Source organism: Nilaparvata lugens, chromosome 1 (assembly GCF_014356525.2).
Source record: "Nilaparvata lugens isolate BPH chromosome 1, ASM1435652v1, whole genome shotgun sequence".
NCBI lineage: Eukaryota > Metazoa > Arthropoda > Insecta > Hemiptera > Delphacidae > Nilaparvata > Nilaparvata lugens.
In genome coordinates, this window is record NC_052504.1 from 48,453,732 (window position 1) to 48,467,204 (window position 13,473).

Here is a 13,473-nt window from a genome sequence, read left to right on the forward strand (position 1 = left end):
TCAAAATTCCAATTTTTTATCCATTGTTTTGATGAAAACTCAATCAGAGCAGTAATATATATTCAACTTAATTTATAATCCCCAATCGCTAACTTTTCAAACATAACATTAAGAAACGTAAGACCAAGAACACATCTTGAAAAATATTCTAGTAATGAGATAAAGTTACCAATCAATGACAATTTATTGATTTAATGATATAATCAATAAATTACATAAACTCCCACACTCGTGCACGTTCCATCAATTTAATCACCAACTATTCTAGTGCATGTAGTTAGTAGATTATAGATATAGTCATATATTATAGCAGTTATCGACAGTCTTCACTGGTTCTAGCTTTGTGAATTTCGCAACAAAGTATGGAGCCGTTGAACAAGTTTTCTTGTTACCTCAACTGGGAAAATAATAGACACGCACTTGAACTATTCTTAGTGAATTTAAATTTAGTATTGTTCATTGAACGAATTCATCCCTGTTACAATACAAACAGGAAAACCTACAACTTTTCAGAATAATCTTGATTGAAATTAAGTTATAAATCACGATGTGAGAGCGATCACATTCAATAAGAATCATAATACAATGAGAATCATGATTGAGAAATCTACTTTGTCATTTTTTTTAACCTGAAGGCTTTTATCCAAAGGCTGGACTTCATGGTATGAGAGTTTGGTTAGAGACTTAATTGGAATTTGGATAGAGTACAAATACAGACTTCACGGATGAATGAAAATGAATAAATGAAATTTGTTCATACTTATCAAGAGTAAGGAGTTAACGAGACATTTCGGGACGTAGCAATAAAGTACAGAGGTGACCATACCATGTAAGAAATTGGTAGCACATCGAATTGATACCCTATTGATATTGATAATAGATTATAGATAACAATTTGAAATCGGTCATTATTCATTATTCATATTAAAAATCACAGGATGTAACTTGATGATGAGAAGTTGAATTAGTTGCTCCAATACTTACACCGTGATGGTTAGTTGAAGAATCAAAATAGAGTAGCCTACATGTGTGTTTTCAAAATCGCGTGAAATCAGAATAATAATTTATACGAGTCGCACGATTAAATTAATTGTAAACCAGAGTGTGTTCTAAGAACATTGTTTCTCCATTAATGCTCTAATTTTGAACGCAAATTCCCTCCCCTCATACTTAGTGCGTAAAATGATGCTTACAGCAAGTAGTACAGCAGCCTACAGCCTACAGATCAGCAAGTTCCTTGCTACTGGTTAATGATAATTATGCCGGCTTTATCTAAAACCGATCAGACCGGCATCTGATAATGAGATGTATTTGCATTCGGCCATTTCCTTTTTATCCAGCGTTTTTTTATTCATGTGATTTTATTTTCGAAAAGCGGATACTGGACATGCTATAGGCAACATCAGAACTAGTCCTGGTCGACCTTAGCGCTTAGAACAGATTCATTTTTGTTTTCAAACTGCCTCTCATCAAGGTTAATTTTCCAACGCGAAAATTCAACGTTTGATTTGATGATGCTTTATTTTTACGGTGAGCTGTGATCTCAAAGAAAAACTGAATATTACACGCTTAATCTGACGATGTTTCCAAGATTGATGAGCTCAATACTTCAAATATGAACATAATAAAATTAAAAGTAGAAGAATGAATTCCTTTATTTTATTCTAAAATGAATAAATTACTTTAGCTGATTTATAAGGAGAGGACGTTCATATTAACTCGAATTAATCAATAAGAGTTTTCCATTTTATACATTCTCTTTTTTGGGAAATCCTGCATAGTGCAAACAGCTAACTAGTTAGCTTTTCATTCATTAAGCTTGTATTTTAGCTAAATAGTATTCAAATAAATTGTCCAGTTGAAGTTTTCGTCATATAATTCAATAATTGGTATTGGGTATTGTCTTGTCTCAACTTTCTTATTCCGAATTTGAGAATGAATGGTGAGTAGTCACTTGAAAGAACACGTAGGTCGGAAATAGGAGCCCAATACTCTTAGTTCATTGAGGAAGAATATTATTTAAGACGACCATTTCACGGTCAGCAGTCTCACGAAAAACAGCAGAAGTGTGAAGCCACCCAGCCCATAAAGCCGATCAAGTGCCTCCAATCGCTGCCAATTCACAATATCACAAATAATGTTCCTGAATGAAGTAATAGCACGGCACTACCCGATTGTCTCGACCACAAGTTTGAATGAGGTGGAAGAGGGGAAGGATGAGTAGGGGTAGGAGGACAAGGAGGAGGAGGAGTAGTAGTAGGAGGAGGAGGAAGTTGTTGAATGGACATCAGGCAGATTGCAATCGGCTCGGCAGTACAGCGATTAGAAGATATTATAAATGAGATGCACTGCTCTCGTCCTTCGTCCTTCGGACCACAAAGTAATGACAGTCTTCGCTTCCGGCCGCCGTGTCTGGAGAAGTGGACGGCTTCTCCAGGCTCTCCAGGTCGAAATCTTCTTCTTCAGCATCCAGTTCTGAGTTCCGGTGGACCATCAAAATGCCATTAGAGGGTCTCCACCTAGCCCTTCGGCTCAAACTCGCCTGCTTCGTCTCTCAGATCGACCTCCTTTGTTTCAAGCCGGTCGGTCTCTCTCATCTCTCCCCCGTCTTCTCTCTCCCATTATTTCACACAGCCGTCATATTCATCATCTGCCGACCTTGCCTGCTTTTATTATGTTGTATGGTAGTATGGTAGTATTTTGTATGAGATTTGTATACGTGTATATAGCAGTATATATGTCACATGGTGGTATATGAACACAAAAAATATAAATGTTATATATAGATTTAAGATTTCTTTATATGTATAGTAGTTATGTCGCAGCTCCTCCATTCAAGTCCATCGGTTGTCGGTTACCGCAAAGTACAGCCCTAAATCTTCTTATTATTATCTTCTTCTTTTTCGTTGTTCGTTTTTCGTCTTCTGCTACCCGCCCCGCCCACTCACTAAAATAATAATGAACCAGCCGACTTGTTCATTCAATAACGTCTTGTTTTCAACTTCTCATGCTCCAAAAATACAGATCGGATTAACATCTTCTACATTTCTATGATACTCTATATAGATATGGTTTCATACATAGATTTGAAAATGTACGACTAATGGACTTTCTATAAAAGTATATTTAAGTATATTTGTAGTTTGAAATAATTCGTTCGAAATGAACTTTCGTTCCGTAACATTATTTTCAGTCAATCATTCTTCAATCAAAATCAAATAATTAATCAAAAAAGAATTGAGTTTCATCAATTACAATAATAAGTGTAAAGCCGCGTTTTCACCAAAGTTATTAACAAAACGTTAATAACTCAATCCTTATAGATTCCATTATATTGAAAAAAACTTGACAAACACATAATTATGATTATCATGTGTATTATAAGTTATATTCAATCTAATAGAATCCATAAAGATTAAGTTATTAACATTTTGTTAATAACTTTGGTGTAAATGCAACTTAAGGTTATTTCAACAGCGCGAAGTGTCTAGATAACACTTGAAAAACTCTTGTAACATTGAAAAAATGAGACAAAGTAACAATACGGTATCACAATTTCCAAATCAAGTGATAAAAAAATGAATTGTTGTATTGCTTTGTAATGGTTTAAAAAAGTATGTTAAGCAAAAAATGTCAATTTTTTATTAGTTGCTGAATGTAAGACATGTGTTTTATCAATACTAAGTAGGAAAACTATATCATAGAGAAAGGAAAAGCGTAAGTCAAACTATGTGTTTGTCTCTGATTATATTCACTCATTAGAGCATACTTTCAAAGAGTGTTCTCTCTGCATACTCCAACTATTCAAATTGAAATTTAGAATAAAGTATTTCTGTACAGGTTTGAAAAGGAGTTGAAGTCAATATCATAAATAAGCATTTGAATTTTATCAGTTATCAAAAGTTTGAGGTTACATAAACCACGTGGATTCAAAAATAATGAAAAAATTGAGATTGTTAATTGAAAATTTTCTTAATAATAATGTATAGCATTAGTAATTTGTCACTGACCTGAGTAATATATCCACTTTTTTCATACACATAAAAACTATTAAAGACGATTAAAAAAAAACAGCCAATCTCATGGTACATAGTAGTTGATTTCTATTAACATATGATTTATAGGGAATTATTAATCAAGTATTTCGCAACTCATTCATAAACAGCTGTCTATTATAGATTTCGCGCGAATCCTACCAATATTGTGAATATCACTTTAATGGAAGAAAGAATCAATAGTACTTTCATTATTCCTTCATTATGAAGCGACTCAATAAAAATTGCGTTTTTTTTACTTTTTATTTCATTGAAACTTCTTAGTTATGATATATTAATTTCAATTAATTTGTTAACTTTCTCTCAACTGAAATACCTCAATTTATTCATTTATATTGGTTCATTGATTGAATTGAGCCGTACAATATTCAAAAAAGAAGATACAGGTGTAACTTCAAAACTTCATCGGTTCCAAAATTCAGGCCGAAAAATAATTTCAAAAATCATAATGGAATGTTATCAAGTTTAATTTAAGGTTCTTCATGAAGGCATAATCTATCCTGTAGGTTACCAAAAATATAATAAATGGTATCACAAATACCTGAAGAAATACCTCTCAAGATGTTGTTTCTCATACTAATGAAAAACACACAAATATCATCAAATTTTGAGTGACTCAGTCGGATTCTTATAATAATTGTTGTTAGAAGTATCCTTATCATCAAATCATTTTAGTTACAGGTTACATGCATTTATTATTATAAAGACATTACTTATGAACATGAGATCACTGAATTCAAATAAGATCTCATCTAGACCTACTGAAAAACTTTGCAAAATGCATACAAATATTCTGCACAGAACGTGCATTCAATCAATACTCGAGCTAACTGGATATAAAAGCCAAAGTTATAAGCAGAAAGCATAAAAGCTGCTTGACAGGCACACAAGACAAAACAAAACAGCACAACACAATTATATAATATTTTTAGCGGGCGTGAGATCAGTGCAAGTAGATGCAGATTGATATTTATGGGAGATCAATGCAACCCTAAACTCAAATTAATAAAACATATGTATTGGAACAGCTGAAGCAATTGAAGTATCTTATATGCTGTTACAATACATAGGATTATCGAATCCGATAGTTGATTGTATAACCCTGGTTTATGATGTACTCCAGATCACATAACTTCTAAAGTGGTTTTGTTTTTACTATAGTCGGATTTACTCTAAACTGCCAGCATTGATTAAATTGGAAGCTTTGAAGTTAGTTATAAGCAATGCTGACGGTTTAGAGTGAATCTTACTATTATATTGGTTAGCTATCTGTTTGATGACAATCCAAAGCAGAAGTTATGTGGTCTCGAGTGGGCAGCGGTGTTGTTACCTCGGGGTTTCCATGATCGACTCCCGTCCATCCCAGACCATCCCTTGTCCGGTTGAGGCCACTCTTCCTGCCACGGCCCTGCAAATAACCCTTGCCTTACCACTTGCACTATGCTCTATCAACCCTCCAAAATAAAACTAAGAAACGAAAAGTGGTGGGTGAGCCCACCTGGTATACACCTCCATCCTACGCACAAGTCTTCGTCATTAAGGGCGACTTGCACACCCTTTGTCCGCTTGTCCGCGCCCTGGGGCCCAAGTCCATTTTTCTCCCACCGAAAATTCCACCCCTACTCTATCGTTTCATCTATATGAGAGTGGGTTGATAGGAACATTATTACAGCTCACCCTTTTTTTATTAATCGATTAAAGCCAAGGTACAACCGGACCGACATCTGCTCCAATAACACCTTTTCAGGGTTGCAGGCAACAAAGAACATATCACCAACACCTTTATGGCAGTGCCACACTGCTCAATAAGTGGAGATTATTTTTAACGTGGTGAATTCCACAGTAAAAAAATTGAATCTTTTATTTGATGACAGATTATAGCTCATTGTCAATTTCATTAGATCCTGTTTGAACTGTATAAGAAGTTATTTTTTGTCAATATTTTGTGAGATTCAATTGTTCTCAAATAAAAAGCGTCTGGCCTAAACGATTTTTTCATAAACATATCACAGCATAGATAATGGTAATTAATTACCAATTCAATAGCCTACCACTGGGTCTTAACTATGAATTCTGGATTTGTAGCATGGCTTGGTTTTATTTTCATAGAAGTGTGAAACCCAAAATACGGTAACAGCATAACTGGATAATTCATATGTGCATCATCTATTATATCTATATGATCATGGAAATTAAAAATCGAATTATCATTTACAAAAATATATTTATTTTTCATGTGTTTAAAGCTTCAAAGCCATTTTCGAGTAAAAATGAAGTAGCCTTTTATAATCATTAAGTACTCAGAGGGGTTGAAATCGTACGAAGAATTTTCACAAGTCTTACTTTCAATATCTACATATTTATTGAAAACGATTTTGAATTATAACAAATCCTAGAGAGGTTACCAATATAGTTTAAAATACTACCTATTCATGGTTTTAGTGTGTTTTTTTCTTTTAAAATAAATATTTAATATCTATCGCTGTTCTGATTTCCAATCAAGAGCATATTTTTTATTATCTTCAAATCTTGTGTCTGATTGAACTGGAGTAGGATTCAGTAATAGGATTCCAAGGAAAGTAATGGCCCAACATGAGAAATTCAACTCAGACCAAATGGCCATTTTAAAGGCGCTTCAAAATTACATTCTGAATTGAAAAAATCAAACAAAGAAATTAGAACAGTACAATTAAACCAACTGATGACTTTTAGAAATACCGTAGTAGTTTTCATACGTTATTTCAAAGATATATAAGACGTGCAGTTATATATGAAAATTAAGACTAAGACGCGATTTCTTTAATGTAGATCTACCTTCACCATGAGAATTTCGGCTAGGATCTTCACTTTTTTAGTTCAATGAACCTATCAAATATCCAAACCTAATAACAAATGGAAAATAGTAGACCTAAGCAGTGGAACTCCTCTTCAATGAGAGAATAGTAGCAGAGAGAATTACCTTACAGATTGACTAAATGACCAAAAGCTCACTAAATGCAAATTTCAACCGAACGTAAACAGAATTAGATAGAGGGATGAATTATGCCCGAAAGAAAATTACAAGAACAATTACATTAATCTGTTCATTCCTCTCCAGCAATTGGGAGGTAGACCGGACTGGAGTAAAAAACAATTTCAATTACCCTCGGAAGCTTATACCAATAGGAAAGTTAATCTTTGTCAGATGCACTGTTTCTGATATGACCTGCCTCCAAACCTCCAAAGTTATTACCAAAATGATCATAAGCTTCAGTATACGATATTTACAACCAACAAATAACTTGAAGAATCTCATTCTCAAGAGTTGCGATGCTAATCATAATTACTAAGACACTGAACTGAATTTTCCTCAAATTTATGTTATTTCATCTTTCAAAGAGCTATGAGAATTGAGAGAATCAAAGAAGGAAAATTTAGAAGTTTTTAAACTTAGATTATTCATTATCTGGAGTAGGTAGATCGGAGATAAATGATTAATGATGAACAATTAAGATTAATTGGAATAAATTAAGCTACCAATGGAATAATAATAGTTTTGAAGAGTTGAGAAATTCAAATTCAGTGCTGAAAATGTAAACAATTGTGAATAATTAAATAGTATTGATAATCAATTAAATATGAACTCCACCAATCAAAATCCAAATCAAATAATCCTTTATTGGTCCAAAACTGAATTATTTTCATTTCCATAATAATATTGAGTTGGAATTAAATTATTATGACTGATTTGCACTCACATCAGTTAATCTACCGACACCAATCGCGTAGTTCATCCATTTTCCAGTTTCTAAAGCGTGTTATTGATAAATTTGGAAGTAGTATACAGTTTGTTTGTTTTTAATATGCAAAGCAAACTTGGAAGCGACTGGATTATTAAACGCAGTGGGGTCTTTTTTCGGGAAACGGTTTGGGCTTCACAGAGAAAAGCCGCTACTTTTAATGGAAAGAATACAACAACGTATTTTTACAAAGGTTGAGTAGCTATCAGATCGTGGACTGGAGTGAGAGCGAGGGGGTGTGTAGGGGAAAGAGCGGAATTGAGGGGAAGGCTATAATTTGAAACGCTTTGATAAGACGGGGGAATAATATATCAATTGGAAAATGTTTTCTTCTGGGTCTAATACTGAGAATATTTTAGAACTTAAACTTCCTATTTACTTAAACACTTCATTGTCAGCTTTTACTGTATCAACGATTGGAATATTCTATTATTATCATACTTTTGTTATCTCCAATATATGGATTAAAATGAATATTATCACTTCGAAATTGAACCCAGAAACAAGAACACAGTTTAAACCGGGATGTAGAGATACCGATCAATCAGACTACACTCCTAGTACTTTGACATTCAGACAAAGGAATTCGTACCGAATCTTTTTTTAATTGATCAGACACGTGTCTGAGCTTACAGAGTAACGAGCCAAAATTCTAGGTAGTACTCTGCCAGGAGCATGTCGTCGAATCTGTGGCATAATTTACGTGGCAGAAATGTTTCATTCTTGCCACTCAAAAATAGTAGATAGTAGGAATAGTGTAGAGGAGTTGAAACATAATGGATCGGCTTTGGTAACGCTGGACCAAACTGCTAATTATACTCAACCTTGGAGTTACCCTCAGGATCTTGCCAGGTATTAACATTGACAATGAAAGTTCCATCAGTCATTACATCACACTGAAGCCGCAGTATTGAATTCAGGTTCAATGTTGACTGACAATTCTTCTCAATGAATTATTTGTTCCATGATGAATCCTTAAATACCATCTGAAACCGTGTAACTTGTTCCACTGATGGTCAGTTTTTTCACAAATGAAAATCCATCTAGATTGAATCGTCTTCTTTTTTGAAAGGTTTGAACAGAATAGTTGGAAAACGAGAGTGTTTTTTCTTATCAACATTGTTTTACGTTCCTTACAATGTTAAACGGATTAACAGGATCTGAGCCAAAATCTGTGCACCAGCAATTTGGCAGTTATTAGCCCATTGCACAACTTCTAATTTGAACTGAATGCATACGAGTTGTGTATTGAAAACTGAAAGTTGTTCATGGTCCAAGGTTTTTGTTAGTAATAAATGTCTAGGAACTTCTATTTATTCAATAAACCTTTAGTCAATGTGCTTTAAAAGCATAATATAATAACTAATCTAATTGAGTAAAGTTCCATCTAATTGAGTATAGCTTCATTCTATTTATTGGTATACTCAGGGACGAATAATTCGAATTATTCGTAATTATTTTAATTTTGTATCAATGTAAACCCTTACATCTTTTCTCTAATCCTCTCATTTTAACCCATTTCTCATAGCAATTTCAAACAACTCATTATAGGTCTTTCGATATTGGCAAGATTGGCACATCTTATAATATGGAAAGAATTACACCATTTCGTCACATGAGAAGTTTGGAAAATGATAATACATTTCCATCTACAACAGATAAGTTAGGGTAGGACTAACACACAGCAGACGTCTATTGTTCAGGTAGGCCTGCGCTACGAATGTGTCTGATTTGTGTTTGATGAGTTATTTCGTCTTAATTTGACTTAGAGCGTAAACGCGAACCGAGAATGCCTGCGAAGGTCAATGCCAAGCTAAGGTCGGCAGAGTACCTCAAGTGAGAAAATTGTACCTCTGCTTCCTTGTTTTGGGCAATACGATACACGCCGAGGTCTCCATTAAATTATACAACAGATTATTCGTCGGCTGATATCGTGGTTGAAATAAGATAACGCTGTGAAACAATCGTCCTTGCTCATTCACAGTGTAAATTACCAGCATTATCTCATAATGTGTTGTTCTTCGGACACTGGTGATCATTCTGTGGCAACTAAGTTCCAGATTCATTATTTGAAACAATCCTGACAATTCTAACTGATGGTCGAGAGGGATAATACTGTGATTGGAAACACATGAACCTCAAACACATTTCAAATATTTATCGAATAGGTTTTTTCTTGCTTGAGTAGAGTTTAAAATGTAATATGGCATGATGATTCATGATTCAATCAAATTACAATTATTTGAATATTCTGTATTTGCATTCCAGTTATTTATTTTCTGTTGTGAAACAAATCAGAGATGAAAGAGTTTCTACTTTTATAAGCATATCTCCTCTCCCGCTCACAACACCTATTTTCGTGAAGGTAGCCAAGTTATGACATTTTCATTCTGTTTCTTATTTATTCCAGTTGTCTGTTTGATGAAGTAGGGGCGCAGGGCAGTATTTAGTGAATCGGAACGAAAGTGAATATAGACTACACCAGACTATAGTTAGATTCACTTCCTTAATTCATATATCAAAGAAATTTGGTAACCCAGCATCTAATATCATATCTAATCGCTCAGTAAGATGAGTGACGTGATTTCACCATTTCACTACAACCGTTGGAGGTTTGAAGTGGTACATGCGCTACTAATATTAACGGTTGATAAAAGGCTAAAAGGGCTTCCCAATTATTCAGAACTCACCAAAAATAGTAAATCTATTGATTTATCATTATCTTTCTGTCTAGGGCTCATGTGAAATTCACCTCAGATGAATTCGATAACAAAAATCAAGACACATAACTTGATAGAATTTTACTAGAAAAGATTGAGCAATAGATTGGACTGTACTTTAAGAATATACTGTTAGATTATACTAGGAGAATATTTCATGTCGAGCACGATTAGAAGCACAATACTTTCAAAATTCAAATAAAATCGCTAGATTAAAAAAACAAATGAATCTTATATTATCACTTGTTCTCCAAAGAAATGAAGCTGTAAATATTGTAGTGTAAGTTTTCGCTAACAAAGACCTATTCTAAAGCTGTTACTTAGAACTATAACTCATTTCAGTAGCCTGAACTTCAAACAGAGTTGAAAAAGTAATTATTTCAATATAAATTTCACCAACACCCAACTACTGTATTCCGCAGCTATCATAACTTGAAAAGTTAACGAAACAAAGTAAATTTGACCTACTGAACAATGCAGACAGACGACGACGTCTATAGGAAAAGTTTTGTGGAAGGCAAAAATTAATAAGGCACAGGGAGCGACAGGTGCAGAGCGAGGGTGAGAGGGATAAGGGAGGGATTAATGGGTGGCTCACAGTGGGAGGGGAAGGTAGAGGGAGGCAAGCACAAACCGTCTGGCGTTCGGGAAGAGGGATTTCGAAGTAAAGGGAATAGGAATGGGAACCGTCTTATTCGGGCCAAGACGGGCCAAGTGGAAACAGTTCAACTGCCATGCACACTTACTACCTCTGTCTCACAATTTTATTCTCTCTCTCGCACACGCACGATGAAGTGACTTGACTGAGCGGGAGAGGAACTGACGACCTTGAGACCCGGACCAGCAACAGGACATATGTCTACCTTCTCCTCCTCTTCCTCCTCATCACAATCATCAACCTCCCGAAAACTGAGCGCCGAAACGAACAGCTAAAAGTTCTGCAACTCTTCACACCATAATCAAGTCCTTGTTTCAAATGGGTCAAACTAAAATGTTTGAGTAGTTCAAGATGTTCTGCATAGGGCAGACTAGCATTTTTTTGCAGACGCGTCTGTGAACTGAAGAAACATTCTTGTAATGTTGATGCAGAGCAAAGCACTCATTTTCAATATGTATTGTGGTTACTAATAATTTCGGGGGATACTATGCTAGGCGTTGGCTAGGAGTATATAGGTTCTATATATAGGAAAAGTCTTCATCAATCTGATCGTTCATGATTCATGAATCAGGAAGATGAATTATGAGAAACATTATATTTATCTGATATCTCACTTCATCTTATCCTTAGAGAGGCTCTAAATCGACAGTCAAAAGCTTCAAAGAACACAGTATTCGATAAAAAATCATCACACTGACATATCCTATTCAACTTTAATTCCAGCTCAATTATTCCTTCAATTTTACTTTCCATTCCCTGGTAGTAATTGATGAATCAATTTGAAGACATTTTTCACGCCATAGTAGACCAAATTTCGTTCCATAGTCTTCAAAAACCTATCAGCTAAGGAACTCAAATTAATATATATCATACTAGTTACTACTAGTACTGTCCTGAATACTTCAATGAACTTAATTTCTTGGATTAGAAATTAATAGAAAATGAATATCATGTGAAAGCATCCCAACCACAACTGGCCAACTATCCTACGTGAGTGCGTTAGTCAGCTGGTCCATCATCGGACAAAGAGAGTGATGATTAATTGCTGGCAGTCAGACAGAGTAGGTGAGTACTGGTGAGCCTCCTTCACCTTGGACCGACGTAAGGCCACGGCGTCGATTTAATTGCCGATGAATAGCGTAATTCTTTTTCACGAAAATCTCTGGGAACAATCATAGCGTGACGTCATCACTGCAAATAAACTTCCTGCTATTATATAATTCGAGCCGAGATATTGTTCTTTGAGCAAGGTCAAGATGACTTCGCATTTGTGAATGGCCACCGTAAAGTCCCGCGCCGCACGCCAAACGTGCAAAAAATCGTAAGCAGTGCGCGTGCGCGCGTTCGCGTAAGTTACGTGTTGGAGTGTGTGTAATCAAGCGTTTGTTTACATTGTGCATTCTAAACGCCAGCATTCTTCAGGTCGTTATGTTTCTTGAGCGATTATGAAAACACTCGCAAGTCGAGCGTATTGTTCCACGCCGACGAACATTCCACAATGAAATAGGAGTAGGAATCATAATTCCAAATGAGTAGAGTGAAATACACTAGTGCATTAGTAGTACCTAGTGCTATGTAGCTGGTGATATATTGATACAACCACAATGCTAGCATGATAATGGTAATGATGTACGATAGTTGTAGAGAATAGACATGTTTTTCTAGTAAGATCATAGAATAAACTACTAGGAAACAGTAGGAGTAGGCGAGTTTACTACATGTAGATAATATGACAATACATTTCCAAATCATAGTTGCTGGTTGATTTTAAATTTGAATAACATAATGTATAAACATTTAGTGAATCCGGAATAACATTTTGTGATATATCATACTTTAGAAGCCGACAGTTGATATGTTAACAATGTTGGATTACTAACATTTATCGATGAGCAAGTTTCTTGCAATGATAGAATTCATAACTGATGTAAGGGTCATACTCCTCCATGCAGCAGTGATCCAGTTGGGTCGGATCTGTATAAAGAATGTGGAAAATCACTCCGTTTTCTAGCTTAAAGGAAGTACTGAAACAATATTTTGCAATACAGATACAGTAAAGTACTAAGAATTCATCAAAAAGTACAGTACTCAGAAAATATTTATGATTTGGAAGCTTCTGAACTCAATAGAACATTTAATATTGGGGCAATTCAATAGTATAGGTCAAAATACGCTTCATTAATTTATTGTAGACAGATCAAATTGTAAAGACATTGCACGACTTTACAGTTCAATTGTTTTATAGATAAGAAACATTGTAC

At 34.8% G+C, this 13,473-nt stretch overlaps 1 protein-coding gene across 9 annotated transcripts in view; it reads right to left on the bottom strand.

Annotated features, from left to right (window-relative positions):
* The window catches only part of LOC111054079 (zinc finger protein rotund), a 266,315-nt gene that overhangs the window by 6,486 nt on the left and 246,356 nt on the right, over nucleotides 1–13,473 (bottom strand). For 5 of the 9 annotated variants that reach the window (XM_039435481.1, XM_039435524.1, XM_039435533.1 and 2 more), the window contains one exon: nucleotides 5,386–5,463. The exons of the other annotated variants lie outside the window; for them this stretch is intronic. In XM_039435481.1, coding sequence (XP_039291415.1) covers nucleotides 5,386–5,463 — 78 coding nt within the window. The remainder of the gene's footprint in view (nucleotides 1–5,385; nucleotides 5,464–13,473) is intronic. 9 annotated transcript variants of the gene reach the window in all.